The sequence below is a fragment of the Ranitomeya variabilis genome, chromosome 4 (assembly GCF_051348905.1).
Source record: "Ranitomeya variabilis isolate aRanVar5 chromosome 4, aRanVar5.hap1, whole genome shotgun sequence".
NCBI classification, from domain to species: Eukaryota; Metazoa; Chordata; class Amphibia; order Anura; family Dendrobatidae; genus Ranitomeya; species Ranitomeya variabilis.
The window spans coordinates 181,595,516-181,620,930 of record NC_135235.1 but is presented as its reverse complement, the minus strand read 5'-3'; the positions used below and the strand labels follow the sequence as shown (position 1 = coordinate 181,620,930).

General features: G+C 47.6%; 1 protein-coding gene across 3 annotated transcripts in view; it reads right to left on the bottom strand.

Annotated features, from left to right (window-relative positions):
* URB2 (URB2 ribosome biogenesis homolog) overlaps positions 1-25,150 on the bottom strand; it is a 139,141-nt gene extending 113,991 nt beyond the window's left edge. The window contains exons 1-3 of one of the 3 annotated variants that reach the window (XM_077259449.1): positions 24,950-25,102; positions 24,137-24,273; positions 13,204-13,341 (exon numbers count right to left, since the gene is read on the bottom strand). In XM_077259449.1, the coding sequence (XP_077115564.1) occupies positions 13,204-13,329 (126 nt within the window). In that variant the 5' untranslated portion in view covers positions 13,330-13,341; positions 24,137-24,273; positions 24,950-25,102. Of the gene's footprint in view, positions 1-13,203; positions 13,342-21,587; positions 21,748-24,136; positions 24,274-24,949 lie in introns of all 3 variants that reach the window. The other 2 variants (XM_077259448.1, XM_077259447.1) reach the window with 2 other exon arrangements.
* Positions 25,151-25,415: the final 265 nt, after the last annotated feature.

Below are 25,415 nucleotides of genomic sequence, written 5' to 3'. Positions count from 1 at the left end.
CCACAGCAACATCAAGCTTAGGGGCTTTGTCCCAGGATGTAAATGCTTCCTCTTCGAAATGATATTTCCTTTTGAGAGAGGGTACCAAGGAGTTTTTCCTGTCTGGTTTGTCCCATTCCTTTTTAATTAGGGTTTGGACATTCAGGTTTAAGGGAGATCCGTTTTTTCTATCCCAATCCCCCAAACATTATATCCTGAGCAGTTCTATCAGGACGAGGGTCTGCTACCCCATAGTAGATCTCACGGCTTTCACTAGGGCGTCTACTTCATCTAAGGGAAAGCAGTGGCGACCTCCTGTCTCTTCGTCTGAGGATGAGGAGAAGTCTGATCTGTCTGAGTCAGCGTCTCCCGAAGTAGAGGAGTCAGACTGGGAGTATACTGCAGTCTCCTTTTCCTTTATTTTTCCCCCCTTACTAAGGGACGCAAAGACACTCTGGACTTCTGATCTGATTACAGATTTTAGTTCAGAGGCAAAATCCTGGGTTTCCTCACATAACTGTTGTATACAGGAATTACAAAGCTTTTTGTTCCAGGACTCCATTAAAGCTTTGTTACAGGTGGGACAGCACCTGTTTTTCATTTTCCCCAGTAAGGGAAGAGAAGAAAACCTATTACCGTATTTTCCGGCGTATAAGAAGACTTTTTAGCCCCTGAAAATCTTCTTAAGAGTCGGGGGTCGTCTTATACGCCGGGTATCGTCTTGGTGTCGCCGGGTGTATATGGTGGGTGGGTGGGGGGAGTGGTCCCGATGACGGAGGGGGCGTCTCACAGGAAAGTGTGAGTGGAGTATGCCCCATTACCTCACATTGTAGCTGCAGCCAGCGTCAGCGTGGGGTGCTGGGGAGCGGCGGCGGCTGCTCCTTTGTGCCACGTGGGTGCTGTGGGGCGGTGGCTCCTCTTCCTGCAGCGTCGGGGCTCTGTGCTGTGGGGCGGCGGCGTATCTTCACGCACAGTCAGTCGGGGCTCCTCCGGCATCTTCTCAAAGCCCGGAGGCACCGGCATCTCCATTGCTACGATGCGGTGGGCCTCCGGGAAAATGGCCGCTGGGGGCGGCACATGCTCAGATTCAGATCTCGTCCCGAGATCTCGGGAGACGAGATCCGAATTTGAGCATGCGCCGCCCCCAGCGGCCATTTTCCCGGAGGCCACCGCATTGTAGCAATGGAGATGCCGGTGCCTCCGGGCTTTCAGGAGATGCCTAAGGAGCCCCGACTGTTTTTTTTTAGTATTGTGATGTGACTGGTGGTCGCGTGGTTAATGGGAGGTATGTGTCATAGGGATGGATGCTCCCTGCGATGCAACCCGGGGTATTTTGTCTTTAGTGACCGGGTCGGGGTAGCACGGTGGCGCAGTGGTTAGCACAGCAGCCTCGCAGCGCTGGAGTCCTGGGTTTACACCTCACCAAGGACAACATCTGCAAAGAGTTTGTATGTTCTCTCCGTGTTTGCGTGCGTTTCCTCCAGGTAATCCGGTTTCCTCCCACATTCCAAAGACATACTGATAGAGAATTTAGATTGTGAGCCCCATCGGAGACAGCGATGATAATGTGTGCAAACTGTAAAGCGCTGCGGAATAGGTTAGCGCTATATAAAAAGAATAATAATAATATTATTATTATTATTCATAAGCACTGAAGACGTGGTTTAGTGCACCTGGGTCCGGGTTACGGGTAGCTATGAGAGATGGCAGAGTCTGGCTACCCATATACCTCACCTTTGAGTGGGGGTGCTCACTGTACCCCTTTTCCTTGCAGAAGTATGAGGACCTGCAGTGAGGTCATGATCATGTGACCAGTGCATGTGATGTTACCTCACCTGCAGGTGTGGTTACAGGCTACCTAATGGAGGCGTATTTGGCACATGTGAGTGAGTGTTTGGGAGTGTGTCCCGGCTGGACAATACAGAGACTGTTTAGGCTGTAGAACCTGCGTGCTGGACATAGCACAGCCTGTGTGCCAACACACCTGAGAGAGAGGAACTCTACTATGGAGATTAAGGATTTATCGGTCTGATGTAAGACTATTTACCTTTTGTTCATGTTTCTACGGTTTATGGAGAGAATAAACCACACAGACTGTTTTAACTGGAAAAACCGTGCCTGAGTGCTTGAATCCCGTGCCAAGCGAGTGTCCCCAAGACACATAGTAGGCAAAACGTTACAATTGGTGCTAGACTGCGGGCAAAGGTCCAAGAAGCACATGTTGCATCGCTGGCTGGTCTGAGCCAGAGAGTGGACGGTCTGACAACCGTGAGTAATCCTACTTTTCAACAGAGTGGAGACTAGCACTGGCGAGAATCCCTGCCGACTTAGTAATGCCCTCTCAAATTCCAGGCTGTCAGATGGAAGCCCTTCACTTGAGTGGCATACTCGTCCCTGGGTAAGCAGGTCCGGAACCTCTGGAGATTAAGGATTTATCGGTCTGATGTAAGACTATTTACCTTTTGTTCATGTTTCTACGGTTTATGGAGAGAATAAACCACACAGACTGTTTTAACTGGAAAAACCATGCCCGAGTGCTTGAATCCCATGCCAAGCGAGAGTCCCCCAAGACACGTAGTAGGCGAAACGTTACAGTATGTATACATAATATTCATGATGCCAACTAGGGGGCAGGTCACTGAGGAATCAGGGAACTATCAGCAGTCTGCATTATGAATACCTAATCAGAGCATCACATGAAGAACCCCCCCACAGGTCGCCCCAAAACATGAGCATACCATTAAGGCTACTCACACATCAGGTTTTCGCCGTCAGGCTCAATCCGGCTAATTTAAGAAAAAAAAAAAAAAAAAAGGGATCCGGCGAATGTTGCCGCCGGATCCGTTTTTTCCCCCATATACTTGTATTAATGCCGGATTGCGCCAGATGACCTTGCGTTTCGTCTGATTTTCGCCGGATCCGGCAAATCTGCCGTTTCCGGTTTCTGGAAAAAACGTCCATAGCAACGTTTGTCTCCGGTGAAAAGCCGGAAGCGCCGCATTAGGCGCTTCCGACTGTTTGCTAGAATGGAAGCCTATGGGAATGGGAGCAGGAAGGTGCTGGATCCGGAAAATTACGGATTCCAGCGCCTGATTCCAGTTTTTTAAACTGAGCATGCTCCAATTTTTTTTTTTATCCATTTATCTGGATATGCTAGTCGTGTCCGTCGAAAAAACGGATCCGTCGCATCAGTTTTACAGAATCTGCGCCAGATCCGTTTTTTCCAACATTCGCCGGATTGTGCCTGATGCAAAAAACCCGATGTGTGAAAGTAGCTTAAGGCTGCTTTCACACATCGTTTTTTTGCCATCAGTCACAATCCGTCGAATGTTGCAAAAAACGGATCCGTCGCAGACTGAAAAACTGATGTGAGGGATCTGTTTTTAGGCAGATCTGACTAGCTAATCCAGCTAATTGGATAAAAAAAAAAAAAAAAAAAAAATGGAATCCGTCGCCGGATTCTGTCATTTGACGGATCCGGCGCCATAGGCTTCCATTCTAGCAAACTACGGACGGCGACAGACGGACATTAAAAACATAACTATGTCCGGAGAAAACAATTTTCGACAAATCTGGTGAAAAACGGATGAAACGTGAGCCAATCCGTCACTAATACAAGTCTATGAGAAAAAAAACTGATCTGGCGGCAACTTTTGCAGGATCCATTTTTTTTCATAAATCATGCAACTGAGGCGATGAAAACTATATCTCCGAGCAATAACAAATACTTGGAGGTCACCAGAGCGTGCTCGGGAAAACCCGAGCAACGAGTACACTCGCTCATCACTAATAGGGAGCGGTTTCTAGCTGAAAACCTAATGGATTTTGCAAACATCAGACAGGAACGCCATGGCTGACTTCATGATGGGAAGGGAGTTTAGAATATCAGTCCTAGGGGTCTTATTGGACAAATGCTCTTCCAACTGACCCAGCCATGGATACATAGATCTGGCCACCGAGGTGGCTGCAATGTTTGTCCTAATTAGGGCCGCGGATGTTTCCCAGGCCCAATTTAGGAGAATGTCAGCCTTTCTGTCCATAGGGTCGCGCAGGTTAGACGAGTCCTCAAAGGGGATAGTTTTTTTGGCGACTTTTGCTACCGGGACATCCATCTTAGAAATTTCTTCCCATAACTTGACTTCCTCAGGGTCGAATGGTAGTTGACCCTTAAAGTCATGGGAGAGTAGCAGCCGGTGTTCAGTATCCTTCCACTCCTAGTACCATGGCCTGGATATGTTCACTTATAGGGAATACAGTCTGCCTCTGCAGCATAAGTCCCTCGAACATCAGATCCTGTCTGGACTGTGGCTTAGGGGTCTCCTCGATCTGCATGGTACTCCTCACAGCCTGAACAAGCTCTTCCGTGTCCTCCGGCTGGAAAAGGTGTTTTCTACCCCGGTCATGGCTCTACTGGAAGCTCCCCTTCTTCTGAGTCAGAGTCCACTAGGTCGGACCCATTATCTGAGCTATAATCCGGCTCCATCCGATCCCTCTCCCACCAGGCTCGCTTGTGGCCTGGAATGGGGCTGGAAGGTTGCCGTTGTGAGAGGCTGGACATAGAGGCCTGAACCTCATCACGGATTAGGGATCTCATCTCTGATAGCAGTGAAGGCTGCTCACCTCTCATGACCTTAGATGTGCAGGGTGCACAGTTTTGCTATGGGAGTCCGGGAGCTTCACAGCATAAGCTGTGGTCGGAGGAGCAGCGGGGGTACGCTTATCCTAGATGTCATAAGATAGGGAGTAATAGGCTAAAAGCTTCCTGAGGCCTATGTGAGGTGAAGGTGGTTTGCGCCAGGAGCACATACCTCTCCATCCTCCAGCGTGTCCCCTTCCATGACTGTCTCTGCGGCCAAAGAGCCTGTTGTGCAGTCAAAAAACACGGCGGCGAGACGCTGGATGCTGTGGCCAGAACCATCATTCTATGCGTTCCACCACTGGAACGCACGCTCTGCCCGCCTTAGTGACGTCACCGGAAGTGACATTACCGGAAATGACGCGCTCCCCTCCGAGACCCCGGAAGCTGCTTGCAGTCTGTCTCGGGTGAATCTGCATTCCGCCTGGAACACCCGAACTCCTGTACCGGTGAAAAAGCTGTGTCCCTCCCCAGGAGTCCAACTTTCCGAGGGGCGCCAGCACTCAGTCCCCTGGAGCACCCGCCGGACCCCAGAGTTCCACCGAGGTCCCGTGTCCTGAGCAGAGAGCCTCACACCGGGAGGAGTGGCACTATCCAGGACCCTTGTCCGGCTCCTGGCCTTTGGGGCAGAGGGACTCCCCACCGGTAAGTTTCAGCCCTGGGCCTCTTGACAGGGGGAAGGGTATTGGCAAGCCACACGATCCCCCTGAGCCCGGTAAGCTTGCGCAGCTATTCTCGTGTGTCCCTCCATGCAGAGACAGAAAAAAACACTGAGGGAAAGGGGGTGGGATGGGACCTTTTAACCTCGTGTGCTTCCTGTCCCTGCATGGTGCTGTCAGGAGGGACGTCTTAGAAAAATGGGTATGATACCTACCGATAATTCGGTTTCCAGGAGTCCATCCTGACAGCACACTGGAGGACGTCGTCCTCCTCCTTGCAGGGACAGGAAAAACACCACGAGAGGTTAAAAGGTCCCACTCCGCCCCCTTTCCTTCAGTGTTTTGACAAGTACCACACCATGGATAGATGCAAATTAAAATCTTTATTAACCAACATATTACAGTATATGAAATAGTATACGTAGGGGGGGGGGGGAATAACGGTGCTGTCAGGATGGAGTCCTGGAAACCGAATTATCGGTAGGTATTTTTACCCATTTTCCAGGACGTCCCCCTGACAGCACACTGGAGAACACCCAAGAAACCTCCTTTAGGGTGGGACAACTGCTTGGAGAACTTCTCCCAAATGATGTCTGCTGGGCTGCTACTACGTCAAGTTTACAATGCTTGCAGAATGTGTTTACCCTGGCCCAAGTTGCGGCCTTGCAAATCTGATCTAGGGATGCCCCTGCCAGTTCAGCCCATGATGCTGAGACAGCCCTAGTAGAGTGAGCTTTAATCCCTGTTGGACAGTCTACCCCATCTGATGAGTAGGCTTTTGAAATTACAGTCGTTATCCATCTAGCTATTGAAGCTTTGGAAGCTTTTTTACCCCTATTCTTATCCCCAAACAAAACAAAAAGGTTAGAATCCTTCCTCCAGGAACTAGTGGCCTCTAGATAGTTTAATACTGCCTGTCTGACATCCAAGGAATGTAACGCTTGTTCCTTTACATTAGAAGGGTTTTCACAAAAGGAGGGTAAAATTATTTCTTAGTTTCGTTTTTTTACTGAGGCTACTTTAGGGATAAATGATGGATCTAATTTTAGTACTATATGGTCATCACTGACCTGAAGGTATGGATCTTTAATTGACAGAGCTTGAATTTCACCCACGCGTTTAGCCGTTGTAATTGCTACTAAAAGAGCCGTCTTCCAAGTACGTATTGAAATAGGCATGTCCTCCTCAAGAGTATAGGGGCTTTTACATAGAACCCTGAGGACCAGATTTAAGTTCCATGTAGGTGCTAACTGTCTTAAGGTAGGACTGAATGGCTTTCACAAATCTAAAGGTACCTTCACACTAAACGACGCTGCAGCGATATCGACAACGATGCCGATCGCTGCAGCGTCGCTGTTTGGTCGCTGGAGAGCTGTCACACAGAAAGCTCTCCAGCGACCAACTATGCCGAAGTCCCCGGGTAACCAGGGTAAACATCGGGTTACTAAGCGCAGGGCCGCGCTTAGTAACCCGATGTTTACCCTGGTTACCATTGTAAATGTGAAAAAAACAAACAGTACATACTCACCTTCTGCTGTCTGTCACATTTCCCTTGCCGTCTCCTTCCCGCACTGACTGATTGCCGGCCGTAAGGCACAGCACAGCGGTGACGTCACCGCTGTGCTCTGCTTTTACTTTCCGGCCAGCGCTCACAGTCAGTGCGGGAAGGAGACGGCGAGGGACGTGTGACAGACAGCAGAAGGTGAGTATGTACTGTTTGTTTTTTTCACATTTACAATGGTAACCAGGGTAAACATCGGGTTACTAAGCGCGGCCCTGCGCTTAGTAACCCGATATTTACCCTGGTTACCACTGTAAAACATCGCTGGCATCGTTGCTTTGGCTGTCAAACACGACGATACACGCCGATCTGACGACCAAATAACGTTCTGAACTTTCAACAAGGACCAGCGATATCACAGCAGGATCCAGATTGCTGCTGCGTGTCAAACACAACGATATCGCTATCCAGGATGCTGCAACGTCACGGATCGCTAGCGATATCGCTGCAAAGTCGTTTAGTGTGAAGGTACCTTAATTATCCAAGGGTGGGAGGCCTATGGATAATCTAAAAAAGTACTAAGGGCTGAGATCTGAACTTTAAGAGTGCTTGGCCTAAGCCCCATGTTAAAGCCGGATTGAAGCAAATTCAAAACTCTAGGAACATCCAAGGCTCCCGGCGTCACGGCCGACCTGCCACTCTCCGTACATAACTTCTTCCAGATCTTGTGGTAGATGGCTGCGGTCACAGGTTTCCTACTAGCCTGGATGGTTGTAATTACTTCATCAGATAGACCTTGGGCTTTCAAAATGTCCCTCTCGGGATCCATGCTGATAGGTGTAATCTTCCCGGATCTTGGTGTAATACAGGCACTTGATGAATGATGTCCTTCCATAACGGAAGGTTGATAGGGTTCTCCGTTGTCATGGCTCCCAACAATGGAAACCAACCTCTTTGGCCAGAATGGTACAATCGTTAGTACTGTTGCCTGGTCCTCCTGAATTTTTCTGAGCACTACTGGAATGAGCGCTATTGGGGGAAACGCATAGGAGAGAGGTTCGTTCCATGTTTGACTTAAGGTACCGTCACACTCAGCGACGCTGCAGCGATATAGACAAAGATCCGATCGCTGCAGCGTCGCTGTTTAGGTCGCTGTAGAGATGTCAAACACATCAGCTCCACAACGATGCAGGAGCGATCCTGTGACGTAGCGGTGACTCACTTATCGTTCTCACAGGTCGTTAGCTCCATGTTTAACATTGCTGACATCGTTGCTTTTGCTGTCAAACACGACGATACACGCCGACCTGACGACCAAATAAAGTTCTGGACTTTAAGCTCCGACCAGCGATATCACAGCGGGATCCAGATCGCTGCTGCGTGTCAAACACAACGAGATCGCTATCCAGGACGCTGCAACGTCACGGATCATTGTCGTTCTCGTTGTAAAGTTGTTTAGTGTGAAGGTACCATTAAGGTGTCGACGGCTTTGGCATGTCTGAAGGGTTGAGGGAATAGAATCTGGGCACTTTAGAATTTTTCCTTGTGGCGAACAGATCTATGCTTGGAGTTCCACAACGATGACATAATATTTGAAAAATTTCCTGATATAGTTCCCATTCTGTTGGACAAACCTTTCTTCTGCTCAGGTAGACGGCCAGAATATTTTGAGATCCTTCTAGATGCACTGCCGTAATTGACAGAACTGTATTTTCTGCCCAGGCAAATATTGTTTGCGCTAGATCTTGAAGTGCGTTGTGTCTGGGGCCTCCTTGGGGTCTCAAAAAGGATACTGCTGTCACGTTGTCTGATAAAATTTGTACGTGTTTGTTCTTTAGATGAGACCGGTTTCTTCTGAGAGCTTCCCAAACCGCGTAAAGTTCTCTGTAATTTGATGACATATGATTGATATCTTTGGGCCACTTGCCCTGAAAGAATCTTCCTCCCAAGTGTGCTCCCCATCCCCACTGACTTGCGTCCGTGGTGATTACCACACAAGGGGTTGAGATCCAAGGTACACCTATTCCCAGGTTGCTGTATTGAGTCCACCATCGTAGAGACCTTCTTACAGTTGTTGATAGCTGTATCTTTCTGTCCAGCGATGATCGACGACGATCCCATACCGTGAGGACTTGGTTTTGTTAAGGCCTTGAGTGAGCCTGGGCCCACCTGACAAGGGATGCAGGCCGTCATCTTCCCCAAAATTTCCATGGCTGATCTTATAGTAACTGGACTCCTCAGGAACTCTAAAATCATTTTTTTTTTTAATCGAGATCTGCTTGTCTTTTGGTAAAAAAAGGATTGTCTGGCTATAGAATCCAAGAGTACTCCCAGAAATATCTTTCGGGATTCGGGTCTTAGGCGTGACTTTTTTCGGTTTACCACCCAACCTAGATGTTCCAATACTGTTATGACTCGATCTCTGTGCCGCAGCAAAATGTCCTCTGTTCGTGCTACCAGGAGAAAATCGTCTAAATATGGAATTATTGTTATTCCTTGGTTTCTTAGGTAAGCCACTACCTCTGTTACCAATTTCGTGAATATTCTTGGAGCTGATGCTAGACCAAATGGGAGGCATTGAAATTGGAAGTGGCAGGTTTGGTCCGGAACGGTCACCGAGAACCTCAGCAGCTCCTGAGATGAATGGATTGGAACCTGATAATACGCACTCTTCAGATCGAGAGTGCACATTACCGAATCTTTGTTTCAAAGGTGTATAGTTGACCTTATCGATTCCATTCTGAATCTTTTGTACTTAACGTATACATTCAAAGGCTTTAGATTTATTATTGTACGGGTTTCCCCTGATGATTTTGGGATTGAGAATAGAGGAATAGTGACCTGCTCCTATTTCTGGAATGGGAGCTCGCACTATGACCTTGGAGCTGAACAGTTTCTGAAGGTCTGAGAACATTGGGGAGTCTGGAGTTACTACAGTTGGTGAGATATACCTTTGTGGTGCGTGAGATACCAGCTCTATTTTGTAACCCTCTGATATTATATTGAGGACATATCTGTTGTCCGAAATCAGACTCCATTTGTCTAGAAAGAGGCTTAGTCTCCCCCTATACCTATGGCGTCATTGTCTTCTCGGTCTAGAACTTGAACCAAAAAGGGAACTTCTTCCCCTTCTGTTCTGAGCGTAGGAACTTTTAAAAGGTCCCGCTGTTGGATCTCCACTGTTCTCTATAGTCAGGTTGTCTGCGGGTGGGCTGGGGAAGAGGAAGCCTTCTTCGAAAGGGCTGAAATTTCCTAGTTTTATCCTCGGGGAACACCTTTTTTATTATCTGATGCAAATTCTAAAATGTCATCTGAAGCCTGACCAAATATTATGGAACCTGTGAATGGAATGGCACAGTTTATTTTTAGAGGCGTTATCTCCTGACCAAGATCTAAACCAAATAGCCCTGCGAGTTGCATTGGATAAAGAGCTATTTCTAGCCGAAAATCTAACAGACTCAGCTGAAGTGTCAGCCATGAAAGCCGTGGCCGACTTTATAATAGGCAGGGAAGCAAGCCAGCGTGGTCTTATTAATTAAATGTTCTTCCAATTGTCCCATCCACAGGAACATGGACCTTGCCACAGACGTGGCTGCTATGTTAGTCTTTATTAGGGCCGCTGAAGTTTCCCAGGCTCGACGTAAAAGGATTGCGGTCCATTGCATCTTTGAGGCTGGATGAATCCTTAAAGGGGATGGATGTCTTTTTTGTAACCTTGGCTATTGGAACATCCACTTTAGGAATTTCCTCCCAAGTCTTGATCTCTTCTGGGTCAAACGGTAGACGGTTCTTAAACTCTCGAGACATCACCAATCTACGTTCCGCATCCTTCCATTCCTGTGATATCATCAATCTAATGTGTTCGCTCACTGGGAACACTGTTTTTGAGATGCGAGACCTCCGAACATCAGATCTTGTCTAGATTTTGGACGTCGTTCTTCCTTAATCTGCATCGTATTTCTTACTGCTTGAACCAACTCTTCCGTGTCTTCCACTGGAAAGTAATACCTTCTTCTTGCTCTTCCAGCGGCAACTCTCCTTCTTCCTGGTCTGAACCTTCAAACTCCGATTCTCCATTTGAGGAAGCCTCCGGATCCTCTTGGTCTGGATCCCTTCTTGGTCTCTTACGAACCGGACCTGGACTGGACGAGCCCCGTTGAGCCATTGAGGCCAAAGAACTTTGAACCTCCTCCCGGATTAAATTTCTCATCTCTGATAACAAAGTGGGCTGCTCATCTCTGACAATCTTGGAAATACAAGAGCTGCAGAGAGCTTTTTTGCATGATTCTGGAAGCTTCACGTGACATATGGAGCACCAAGCAGACTTTGATGACACCTTGACCGGCTTTTTTGTCGGAGGGAGGGGTGTGAGTGACCTCCTTATCCTAAACATAAGAATAGGAACTGCTCAGTGCGTGTGTGGAAGTATGTATGTAACTCTGCGCACTGCGCACTTACCCCTGCCTCCTCACTTCTGACCTCCATATCCTCTGTTGAGAGACATCCAAGGTGAATGTGTAATCTCTACAAACAAATAAAGGGTATATACTCGTGGAAGGCGAAGCTGCTATATAGCAGCTTCTGCTGCACTCACCCTTAGTTTCCGGCATCCGTATCAGCAATGTGCTCGGCCAGCACAGACTGCCCCACAATAATTTCGTGCCCTGCAGTCAGAAAATCGCCGCGGTATTCGAATCCTGGCGCCTTCCACGTCCCTCGCTCTGCAGAACGCTGGTGACGGAAGTGACGTTTTTCGCTATCTGACTCAGTTACTTCCGCGTTCCACCTTGTGGAACACAAGCTGAGCCTGCAGCTGCCGGATACTCCTGCAATTCTATGAGGCGCCTCTTGTCCTGCCATGGCGCCTGAGCCGAGAGCCCCCCACCGGGAGGAAGCGGCTCACCCAGGAGTTCGTCCGCTCGACTGGTCTCTGGGCAGAGGGACTCCCCACCTGGAAGTTTCTGCCCTGGGCTATTATCGCGGGGGGGAGGATATTGGCCTAGCCGCATGATCCCCCCGAGCCCTCCGGATCGGTAAGCTTCTGCGCTGTGCTGCTCTACTCTCGTGTGTCCCTCCATGCAGGGAATCGAAAAACACTGAAGGAAAGCGGGCGGAGTGGGACCTTTTAACCTCTCGTGTTGTTTTTTCCTGACCCTGCAAGGAGGAGGAGGACGTCCTCCAGTGTGCTGTCAGGGGGACGTCCTGGAAATAAACATTACACAACAACCACAAGACTGGTATCATTGTAATCAGTATAACGGCGCCCACCTGACACTGTCTGTAGATTACGGTGCACAATCCTGCTGACAGGTTCCCTTTAACGACTGTTTCAATGTAATATGAAAATGATGCTCATCATTTGGTATAGTTGGTAAGGCTACGTTCACATTTGCGGTCAGCGCCGCAGCGTCGGGCGCCGCAGCGGCGCCGCATGCGTCATGCGCCCCTATACTTAACATGGGGGCGCATGGACATGCGTTGTGCTGCGTTTGGCGCCGCATGGCCGCAAGCGTTGGACGCAAGAAACGCTTCAAGTTGCATTTTTTTTGCGTCCAACTTGCGGGCAAAAACGACGCATGCGGCGCAAAACGCAGCGTTTTAGCGTGCGTTTTGCCGCGTTTTTGTTTGCGTTGTGCGCTGCGGCGCCGACGCTGCGGCGCACAACGCAAATGTGAACGTAGCCTTACGCATACAACCGACGACAATTTCCCTGACTTTTTGCAAGCAGAGGGGGAAAAAAAAAATGTTGATGCGGTTTTAAAGATAAACAGCCACAACAAATATGGATTTGATTTTTCTTTTGCTATTCTATTTTACATTTTGTTAAATGACAGAACTAAAACTACTAACACTTCAATTTTTGTAGGTTTTTGTTTAGTTTTAGCGTGACAAGTAAAGGTAGAATACCTATTTATTACTCAGCAGTTTTATTTCCACCAGTGCAGCTTCAACATCATTCATGGATATTACTAAATCACCTGTCAGACAAAGGAACTTTAAAGGGGTTTACAATGACAGTGATGACCAATCCCTAGAGTAGATCATCCACATCAGATTCGCAGAGTGACAACCCCATTGGTCAACTATTACCAACTTCGACAAGAGCTAGATTAAAGTGTACGGTGCAGACCACCACCCTCTGTCACATTGCATAGTAGCCACTACTGGGTGATGCTAATCAGCTCTCATCCAGAGGGGCAGGGACCATTCGGCAGCATCCAGACTGAACAGTGTGACAGAGCGGTGGGGTTTCGAACAAGCACTTGCTACACCCAGCTGCTGCCGGAACATTTAACAGCTGATACGTGGGGGTGTCAGTTGCCAGACCCACAACAATTCGATACTGACGGCATCTCATTGTAGCGGAAAACTTCAAATATTTTAGTACACCTGAAATATGAAACCACAATGCAGGCGTTCACACTTACCTGCTCCTTGTTTGGAATAATACACTGATGGGAAATCCATGCAAAATGAGCTACTTTTAGCTTATGTTCCCAAGAAACTTTTGAGTTTTTCAGCTTCAAATGGATACCCGAGTAAATTCCAGCCATTGCTTTAGCCTCCTGGAACAAAAAAAATAAATAAATAAATTTAAATACTCCATTACATTTTGCTTTTTTTTTTTTTATTTGAGCAGGGTTAGAGAAAATCTGGTCATGTCAACCAGATAATTGTCCCTAGCAAGAAGGTGGTTACTACGTACATTTGTGGGCTGCCTCTTTTCTAACAGCATCTGTCCACGCAGCAGGTATGTAATCACAGTTCCTTGAGATGCGCCTGCACACATGCCTGGAGGCAGGGATCTACAGGGTGTCCCATTTATATGGATACACCTAAATACAATGGGAATGGTTGATGATATCAACTTTGTCTGTGGCACATTAATATATGGGAGGGGGAATCTTTTCAAGATGGGTGGTGACCATGGCGGCCATTTTGAAGTATGCCATTTTGGATCCAACTTTATTTTTTCCAATGGGAAGAGGGTCATGTGACACATCAAACTTATTGAGAATTTCACAAGAAAAGCAATGGTGTGCTTGGTTTTAACATAACTTTATTCTTTCATGAGTTATTTACAAGTTTATGACCACTTATAAAATTGTGCTGCCCATGGTGCTGGATTGTCAATGCAATCCTCTTCTTCCACTTGATACACTGATAGCAACACCGCAGAAGAAATGCTAGTCTATGGGGGTCAGATTCCTTGTAGGAATGCTCAGACCTACAGCCATAATGTGTTGGTGCACCATCTTGCTGGAAAAACTCAGGGAACGTGCCATGTTCAGTGCATAAAGAGGGAAACATCATCATGTAGCAATTTCAGATATTCATTGGCATTGAGGTTTCCATTGATGAAGGATGGCCACACTATCTTTGTACTCCATACACCACACCATACCATCAATTATGGGTGTCAGGTCCGAGCATTCCTACATGAACAGTTTCCTGGAAAGTGGATTGGTCATCGTGGGCCAGTTGAATGGCCACCAAAGTCTCCCGATCTGACACCCTTAGACTTATCTTTGGGGTCATCTGAAGGCAATTGTCTATGCTGTGAAGATACGAGATGTGCAGCATCTGAAACATCGGATACTGGAAGCCTGTGCTAGCATTTCTTCTTCGGTGTTGCTATCAGTGTGTCAAGAGTGGGAGAAGAGGGTTGCATTCCCAATACAACACAAAGGACAGCACTTTGAACACATTTTATAAGTGGTCATAAACTTGTAAATAACTCATGAAAGAATAAAAGTTAAGTTAAAACCAAGCACACCATTGTTTTTCTTGTGAAATTCCCAATAAGTTTGATGTGTCACATGACCCTCTTCCCATTGAAAAAAAAAATAGAATTATTCTTACCGTTAATTCGGTTTCTAGTAACCCACCACGACAGCACACCTGGAGGATGTTACCCCTTTCCTAATAGGGACAGGAAATGACAAGAGGTTAAATAACCCCTCCCTCATCCTCCCCTCAGTGTTATTATAAAGGACCACAGGAGAATGAATGCTTCAAATTATATTTATTCTTTTCAGAACGTATATTAAGCAAAGGGAGGGATTACTCCTGCTGTCGTGGTGGGTTACTAGAAACCGAATTAACGGTAAGAATAATTCTATTTTCTCTAGTAACCCCCCACGACAGCACACCTGGAGCAGTACCCAAGAGTAATTTTTAGGGAGGGACTACAGCACTAAGGACTTTTTCTCCGAAGGCTAAGTCTTCTTTTGACATCAGGTCAAGCCTGTAATGTTTGGAGAACGTATGGACCGAGGACCACGTAGCCGCTCTGCAAATTTGCTCGATGGAAGCACTGGCTTTCTCGGCCCAGGAGACAGCTGTTGCTCTAGTAGAATGGGCTGTGAGCTTTCTTGGTGGTGGAAGGCCTTGAATTTGATAAGCCTCCAGGATTGCTCTTTTGATCCAATTTGCAATTGTGGATCTGGAAGTCTTCTTCCCTTTATTCTGGCCGAGAAGATGAATAAACAGATTTTGATCCTTTCTAATCTTCTCTGATGCATGAAGATAATAGAGTACCATTCTTCGAACATCCAAAGTATGGAAATGTTGTTCTTCCTCATTCTTTGGTTCTTGATAGAATAATGGAAGAATTATCTCCTGCGATTTGTGGAAATCGGAGACGACCTTTGGGAGAAAGGATGGGTCTAATCGCAGGATAAGCCTGTCCTGAAGAATCTTCATGTAGGGCTCATTGATTGACAGGGCTTGTAGTTCACCCACTCTTCTGGCTGTTGTTATGGCTACCAGGAAGGTGGTTTTCCAAGCGAGTTTATCCATGGTTATGGAAGATAAGGGTTCAAATGGTGGCAGTGTAAGTCCTTTCAGGACTATATTCAGGTCCCAGGATGGAACTATATGTAAGGGTCTTGGAGATATGCGGGATGCCGCCGTCATGAATCTTCTTACCCATCTATGGTCAGCTAAAGACTGGTCAAAATAAGAGCTCAAGGCTGCCACTTGTACCTTGAGGGTGCTGGGTCTGAGACCCTTCTCCAGCCCATCTTGTAGAAAATCCAGGATCTTGGCTAGGTTTGGTGTATCTGGGTTAGGTTGTTCAGGAGCACACCATGTGATGAACGTCTTCCAGATCTTATGGTAAATAGAATTAGTAACCGTTTTGCGGCTTTTTTGTAATGTTTTAATTACCCTCTTTGATAGTCCTCTAGTTCTCAAAATTGAGAATTCAGAAGCCAGGCATTTAGGTGTAGCCTTTCGGGATCTGGATGCAGTATTGGCCCCTGGTAGAGAAGGTCTTTGACCGGTGGAAGTGCTATTGGCCCATCTATCTTTAGACTGATGAGGGCCCCAAACCAACCTCTTTTGGGCCAAAGTGGAGCCACTAGGATCACCTTGAGTTTTTCTGCCCTTATTTTCTGCAGGACTTTTGGTAGGACTGGCAATGGCGGGAACGCGTATGCTAGCGTGAATGTCCATGGCTGGACCAATGCGTCCACAGCTAACCCTGGATCCATCGGATCTAGTGAGAAGAACTGGTTTACCTTTGTGTTCTGGCTGTTCGCGAACAAGTCCACTTCTGGCTGACCCCATCTTTTGACTAGTATCTGAAAGACTTCTGGGTTTAGGCTCCATTCTCCTGGATGGACCTCTCTTCTGCTCAAGAAGTCGGCTTGTACGTTTATTTCCCCTTTTATATGTAGGGCGGATATGGAGAGAACATGTTCTTCGGCCCACGAAAATATTCTTGCTGATATTGTTTTTAGATCTTCGTGTCTTGTACTTCCCTGGTGGCGAAGGTGGGCGACTGTTGTCATGTTGTCTGAGTATATTTTTATGTGGGAATTTTGTACAAGAGTTACCGCTGCTTTGAGGACTTCTTCCACTGCTTTTAGCTCTTTGAAATTCGAGGATTGCTGTGCTATTTCGGCTGACCAGAATCCCTGGAATATGTGCTGGTCTACCGTAGCTCCCCAACCTTTTCCACTGGCATCTACTGTTATGGTCACTGCTGGGACCTGCAACCAGGGAACTCCTCTTATTAAGTTCTCTTTTTGTAGCCACCATGTTAATGAGGACTTTACATGCGGTGGTATCCGGATCTTTTTGTCTAGAGAACCTGGGGATCCGTCCCAGTTTGACAGAATATGTGTCTGAAGTATCCTGGTGTGGGCTTGAGCCCATGCCACCATCTGGATGCAAGATGTCATGGTACCTAGAACCGACATGGCCCATCTTAGAGATACTCTCTTCTTGTCCCGCAATGTTCTTATCCTTGATGTAAGCAGGGACCGTTTTTGTTCAGGCAAGAAAGAGGTTTGTCTGTGGGAGTCTAATAAGACCCCTAAAAAGATCTTCGTTGTGGACGGAACCATATCCGATTTTTTGGGGTTTATCACCCAACCCAGGGATGACAGGATCTGGACTGTTTGAAGGTGTTCCTGTAGAATTGGAACCGTGGGGCCCACTACCAAGAGGTCGTCGAGGTATGGGATTATGCATATCTGCCGACTTCTGATGTACGCCATCACCTCGGACATGACCTTTGTAAAGATCCTTGGAGCTGATGATAGTCCGAATGGGAGGACATTGAACTGGAAGTGGTCTATAACTTCTCCTCTGACTGCAAACCTTAGAAATTTCCGATAGGTTGGATGGACTGGGACGTGATAATATGCGTCCTGTAAGTCGATGGTTGCCATGACGAAGTCTTGCCCTATTAAGGGTACTGTCGATCTGACGGACTCCATTCTGAATCTTCTGTAGGTTACATATTGATTCAGCGGTTTCAGATTGATTATCATCCGATGGGTTCCGTTTGGTTTCCTTATCAGAAATAGGCTGGAATAATGGCCCTTGTTTATTTCGTCTTTTGGGACTGGGGAGATCACATTGTTGATTAAGAGATCTTCTATCCCAGTTATCAGGGTGGACTGTAGCTTTTGTGTTGATAACGTTGTAGTTTTCATTCTTTTTTGGGGGTATGATGTAAACTCTATTTTCATCCCCTCTTTGACCAATCTTAAGGTCCACTGATCCACCCCGATCTTTTGCCAGACTGGGAGGAAGTTCGAAATCCGACCCCCCACTATGACAGCGTCATTGCTTTCTCTGGTTTTGGGGTTGTGAAAGAAAAAGATTCCTGTCTTTCCCTCCTTTCGGATAGCTCCAGCGACCTGTCTTACCCTTTCCCCTGTATTGAGGGGTATGCTCCTGCTGAGCGCGGAAGGGTTTTTTCCTAGGGTTTCTAGGTTCTGGTAAGGTCTTTTTCTTGTCTGAAGCCTTCTCCAAAAGATCATCCAAGGCTGGTCCAAACATATACTTTCCTTTAAAGGGAATAGAACACAGCCTCATCTTGGAAGTCATATCCCCAGACCAGGATCGTAGCCAGAGTGCACGCCTTACTGAGTTTGACAGTGCGGATGATCTCGCCGTCACTCTGACGGATTCTGCAGAAGCATCTGCTAAAAAGCCTGTTGCTTTCTGGAAGATAGGCAAGGAGGCCAGAATATCTTCTCTCGGAGTACCTGAGGACAAGTGCTCCTCTAGCTGCCCCAGCCAGCGATGCACCGATCTAGCTACGCAAGTGGATACTGAATTGATGTTCAGTAAAGATGCTGATGTTTCCCACGACTTCCTTAGTAGTCCGTCCATCTTACGTTCCAGAGGGTCTCTTAGTTGGGAGGCATCCTCGAATGGTAGCGTGGTCTTTTTGGCTACTCTGGCAATCTGGAGGTCCACTTTTGGGACTTCTGACCAGCATGACGCTGTTTCGGCATCCACAGGAAATCTGTCTTTAATTTCCGCTGGAGTAGTCAGCTTCTTTTCTGGGGATTCCCACTCGTCCAGAACTAAATCTCGGATGTTTTGGTGAATAGGAAACACCTGACGCTTCCTAGAACGAAGTCCTCCAAACATCTCTTCTTGCACCGACTGGGCCGTCTTTTCTTCCTCAACCTCCATAGTTTTCCTTACAGCCGTAAGGAGTTCTTCTATATCAGATGAAGAGAAGTAGTATCTCTCTTGCTGGACAGTTTCAGAGTCCAGGGATAATTCACCCTCCTCTGGGGGTTCGTCCGACGTCTCTCCCTGAGAGTCCTCCTGCTCTTCCTCCTGTGGATTAAGTTTTCTTTTCTTAGCCTCAGGAGGGGCACTAGATGGTGTAGGTTGGGAAAGAGTGGCCAGAGATGTTTTAATCTCCTGCTGGATTAAGGTTTTAATCTCCTCTATCAGAGATGGCTGTTCCTCGCTGATAATTTTGTCTGTGCATTCTTTGCACAATGATTTCTTGTATGAAGAGGACAGCTTCTTCATACAAACTGCGCATTTGCGGGTCGTTTTTGTTTTACTTCCTGATGTGGGTTCCTTGTCCCCCTAAAAAGGAAGGGGAGAAGGAATCATAAGACTACAACCCATATCAGGGAATGGACACCCGGGGCCAGACTACTCACTGGGGCCGGGATGGTGCTGTGTTCTGCAGATGCAGAGCGCGAGGAAGCAGACATTTCCATAGTCTTCACCACACAGTGGTCCTACCTGCGATGTCTTCCTGTCCAGGGCCTGAATATATAGGCGACCGGACGCAGCACCTGTCCTCCTGCATGAGGACCTCCTCCTCCGGTGTCCGGAAGTACGTGGGGGGAGAACGCCGACGTCTTCCATGCTATCTGCCTAGCGTTCCTGGAACGCACGAGGAACTTCCTGATTCAGAGAAGCTGGCCAGCGTCTGACGTCATATCCGGCCGCCGGCTTCAGACCGGAAGTACCTACACACGCGCGCGCGGTACGGAGGAGGAGAAGGGCTAGAGAGCTCCGAGAGGCCTCCAGCCGAAGAACGCCCCAGACCTTACCCGCAGGCGCAGAATGGCGGCGGAGAAGAGACCCGAGTCGGAGGAGTCGGGAGCAGCGACAGGGAATGGACGTAAGTCTGATCCCAGCTGCCCGGCCAGATTATCTGTATTCCCCCCGGTGACCGCTGCCGGCACAGTGCACCTGGGATGACCTCTTCATCCCTTAGTAGGGACAGGAAAGAACACTGAGGGGAGGATGAGGGAGGGGGTTATTTAACCTCTTGTCATTTCCTGTCCCTATTAGGAAAGGGGTAACATCCTCCAGGTGTGCTGTCGTGGGGGGTTATTAGAGAAAATAAAGTTGAATCCAAAATGGCAGACTTCCAAATGGCCGCCATGGTCACCACCCATCTTGAAAAGTTTCCCCCCCTCCCGTATACTAATGTGCCACAAACAGGAAGTTGATATCACCAACTATTCCCATTTTATTTAGGTGTATCCGGGCATATTGTGAGACCATGCACTAGGTAAGTGCACATGGGACAGAGGTGACAATCATTGCCGTCTCCATTGGGGACTGGAGGTTACGGAGAATGGGGGATTTGACCCAACTGCAGGGGAACTGGGGAGGACGTGTGTAGCTCCTTGTAGGCTAGTGAGGACACCAATTTGCTAATTGAAGGTATGTGAAGGACATTCCTGTTATTCTTAGCGGGTCTGTTCCCAATGTCTTTATTGAAGAAACCATACAACCATTTTTATTTTATGTTTGTCTAGTTTATGTACTTGATAAGGTGACATGAGGTGTGTGAATCCTTCATTAAATCAACAGCACAGCTTTTATTTAAATTACCAGTGACCAAAAAAATTGACCTGCAGCGACAGATAGGCCGGCGTCACACTAGAAAGAAATACGGACGAGGGAGAGACGCAAAAACAAAGCATTGCACACGGAATAATGTTTCTCTATGGGGCAGCTTCCCTCAGCCATAGATTTCTCGGCCGTATTTCACGGGCTGAGAAAATCGCAGCATGCTGCGATTGTCAGCGTATTTCTCCAAAAAAACGCCAATGAAAGTCTATGGGGCGAGAAAAATATGGATTACACACGGACCATGAGTGTGACTTGTAAGAAATACGCACCGGTGTTCTATAGAAAAGCCGGTAATTCAGTGCGGTGTACAGTAAAATCACACTGACAGGTTAGAATAGAATAGATAAAATAATGTCTACACATAGTATAGAGAGAGATGATAGAGATATAATACAGCGCTAGATAGCAGAAAAGCCGGTAATTCAATTGCCGGCTTTTGCCATCTCCTTATCAAACCCGACAGGATATGAGACATGGTTTACATACAGTAAACCATTTCATATCCATGATATTTTTTCCTTTCCTCACTAATAATGTTAGTAGTTTGTGTGTGCAAAGATTGGGATCTCTAGGTGTTAAAATAAAGGGTTCAATCACAGAAAAAACTGGCGTGGGCTCCCTTGGCATGAGAATTTTTCTGAATATTTTCTCACGCTACAGTTCATATTAGTTCATGCCACCAAGGGGCGCAGCTACTATGATGGCACCGCAAGCCAATGAAGCTACGTTCACCGCATTCCATTCATTCCCCAATCTTTTACAGCCACTAGCAGCTGCATTAGCAGGCTCCTGGTTGTAAATGTATTTAACCCCTTCAGATGGATTTACATTGTGGGATATGACTGTACGGCGGACAGGTATGGGACATTGTTGCTTTATTTTTTTTTATTTTATTTTTTTTATATATACAGGAGAACGAGGGTTGTCAGTTGGATTGAGTGTACAATCTACTATATAATTGTCTAAGGGTCACTTCCGTCTTTCTGTGTCTGTCTGTAACGGAAATCCCAAGCCCATGGATACATTATATGTCCACTTTGCAAGCAAGCGAGAAAGTCTCGCCAAACAGATGCAATACGGATACTTCTTGGAGAAAAAAAAAAGTTGCATCCTCGCATTGAATACGGATTACTGTTCAGGAACAGTATCTCGGCCATAAAAAACGTACCTTATTTTTATACGTTAGGTCTGACCCCGGCCATACACACACCGATGCTCTGCTCAATTTCTACATCATGCCGCAGCGTGTGCGAACAACAGCCTATTGGTGGACAGTGGCACCAGTATTACGTGCCTGAAAACCCCTCTTAATCATTTGAAGCAATTCTCTAAAATTAAAAAAGTAATAGCTATGAAATGCAGAGCAATAAATGGCCCAATATCCCTCTCACCCAGCCAGAAGCATTCTCTCTCCCTGGAGATTTACAGCAGTATTTAAAGATCACTTTTCCTTAATTTATCACTAAATCACCATGGTCATGTCCAGAATAATAAACTCTTCTGTTACTCTACCCCGGATTAGAGCTGCATTTCTACCACTGTACCGGGGATTGTGTACAGCAGGGGTGCACAACTGAAGTCCTCAAGAGCCACCAGCAGGTCATGTTTTCAAGATTTCCTTGGCATAGCACAAGGTGTTGGAATCATCACCAGGGCAATACTTATTAAAGGGAACCTGTCACCCCCAAAATCGATGGTGAGGTAAGCTCACCGTCATCAGGGGCTTATCTACAGCATTCTGTAATGCTGTACATAAGTGCCCGATGTTACCTGAAAGAGGAGAAAAAGAGGTTATAATATACTCACCCAGGGGCGGTCCGGTCAAATGGGTGTCTCAGGTCCGCTCCGGCGCCTTTTATCTTCATTCCATGACGTCCTCTTCTGGTCTCCGCGCTGCGGCTTCGGCGCAGGCGTACTTTGTCTGCCCTGTTGAGGACAGAGCAAAGTACTGTAGTGCGCAGGCGCCTGGCCTCTCTGACCTTACCGGCGCCTGCGCACTGCAGTACTGTACTTTGCTCTGCCCTCAACAGGGCAGACAAGGTACGCCTGCGCCGAAGCCGCGGTGCGGAGACCAGAAGAGGATGTCATGGAATGAAGATGGGAGGCGCTGTACCGGACCTGAGACGCCCATCGGAGCGGGACCGCCCCTGGGTGAGTATAATCTAACGTCTTTTTCTCCTCTTTCAGGATACATCGGCAGCTTATCTACAGCATTACAGAATGCTGTAGATAAGCCCCTGATGCTGGTGGGCTTACCTTACCATCGATTTTGGGGGTGACCGGTTCGCTTTAAATCCTGAAAACATGCCCTGCTTGAGGATTGGAGTTGTGCACCCCTGGGGTACAAGCTGAAGCAGGGAGATTATGGTTGCAGCACTGCAGATCATCGTTGGGCTCAGAAGCTCACACAGTCTACAGTCCAACCCAGAGTTAAGGTACCTTCACACTAAGCGACGCTGCAGCGATATCGACAACGATGCCGATCGCTGCAGCGTCGCTGTGTGGTCGCTGGAGAGCGATGCCGAAGTCCCCGGGTAACCAGGGTAAACATCGGGTTGCTAAGCGCAGGGCCGCGCTTAGTAACCCGATGTTTACCCTGGTTACCAGTGTAAATGTAAAAAAACAAACACTACATACTTACATTCGCGTCCCCCGGCGTCCGCTTCCCTGCACTGTGTAAGCGCCGGCAGTAGCAGGGCACAGCGGTGACGTCACCGCTGTGCTTTGCTTTTCCGGCCGGCACTGACACAGTCAGTGCAGGAAGCTCTGAGCAGCAGCGCGGACGCCGGGGGACGTGACAGACATCAGAGGGTGAGTATGTTTTTTTACTTTTACAATGGTAACCAGGGTAAATATCGGGTTACTAAGCGCGGCCCTGCGCTTAGTAACCCGATATTTACCCTGGTTACCATTGTAAAACATTGCTGGCATCGTTGCTTTTGCTGTCAAACACGACGATACACGCCGATCTGACCACCAAATAAAGTTCTGGACTTTCAGCAACGACCAGCGATATCACAGCAGGATCCAGATCGCTGCTGTGTGTCAAACACAACGATATCGCTATCCAGGACGCTGCAACGTCACGGATCGCTGTCGTTATCGCTGCAAAGTCGTTTAGTGTGAAGGTACCTTTAGGCCACATTCACACCAGCATATTTCCCGTCCCGTACGCAGACCACAATGCTTAGTCTCACAACCCAAACTTGTGTCTACAAGGCTGTAAGTTCAGGTAGAGAGACCGTGCTCAGCCAAGGCATTGCCTTTTGTACAACTTTTAGGATATTTTCTATTTACAAGCTAAATACAAATCTTTTTCTTGCAGTCATGAGAAAAGATTGCCTCTGATTCCAAGAGCTAAATAATGTTAATAAAGAACAAAATGCTGGCACCATCAATCATCTCTCCCCTCCGAACAGCAGACAGGAAGGAAAACACCGGACCTAACAGAACATCGGGTGCGTGAATAGTAACCCGACAGGCTTCACATGGAAAATGGAGAAACAGTCACACTCACCCGCCTTAAAACTTCTTCTCATTTGGAAAGCTTAAACCATGGGTTGCAGGGGTGAATAGATGCTTACATGACGACGGCCATTTCTCGCATGTTTACAGGTCTTTGACTAATATAAGTTTTCCAAATAAAGAGAAGAAGCTTTCAGGATGGTGAGTGCGACGCTTTCTCCATTTTCCATCTGCTTCCAAGACTCCGCTCACGTCTTCAGTGCGGCATCAGTTGCTCTGCCAGGTCCGATGTATGGGATCCCACGACACAGTAGTGGTGTTGGCTCTGTACATCTTACTTCTCCCCTGACTCATTTGTTGTTCACTTGCAGGATAGTGGGCCCCAAACTCTATAAAATAAAAAATAAATAAAACTCTGCAGATGCTCCCTTTCCATGGGTCCGCACCAGCCCCCCACAGCCGAGGGGACATCACATGAAGAGCACGTTTCTCGCTGCAATCAATCATTGAGTTAGGCTGGGCTGAAGACTAGATCCACCACTAAGCTCAGAGATTGGTTGGTTGCAACGGTGATGTGCGCTGCTGCCATGATGTCACCTCTGCAACCAATCACTGTGTCACCTCTGCAACCAATCACTGTGTCACCTCTGCAACCAATCACTGAGTCACCTCTGCAACCAATCACTGAGTCACCTCTGCAACCAATCACTGAGTCACCTCTGCAACCAATCACTGAGTCACCTCTGCAACCAATCACTGAGTCACCTCTGCAACCAATCACTGAGTCACCTCTGCAACCAATCACTGAGACCAGAGCAGAGGCTGGCGCTAACCCATAGAGGTTAAAGCCATCTTCCCTAGCATAGACACTGCTTACATCTCAAACGCATTCAGTAAAATGGGAAAACACACTGCGCATAACTGAACAGAAATGAGGACTGCACCTGGACCTCCCGCTCACCAGAGCCTAAGGTTAGCGCAAGCGTAGTGAGCGCTCTGCAGCCACAAGCTGACAGTCTGTGGCGCCCTATCTGTGCCCCATGCGGGTGTACATGCTCGCCTTACCTGGGCTCCAGCACAGCTGAGCGGAGACTGTCACTGAGAGCTACCGCTCCCCATGCTCCCTGCACGGCACACGTGGAACACTGCACATGCTCAGGAGGCGGAAGTCACAGGGAGGAGCCAAGCCCGCTCACGTGATCGGCTGGGCCGGACTGCGCCGGGGGAGGGATAGGAGGGCAGTCCGTGAGTCCGGCTCTTTTTGGTGATCCGGAACTTTCCGCTCACGAACAGGCTCTTTTTTATTTAAATAGACCCTGTCATCGTTCCATGGCTTTGCCTGTAAAGTGACAGCCTCGTTATACACCTGTATCAGTATCTAGTTTTTCCAGCATTGCTGTTTCCTCAGATTAGCTCCTGTGAACAGGTCCCGTGCTACTCGGTTGTAGTCTGAGGGTTTGTGTCCACGTTCAGGATTGCATCAGGATTTGGTCAGGATTTTATGCAGGTAAAATCCTGACCAAATCTGCAC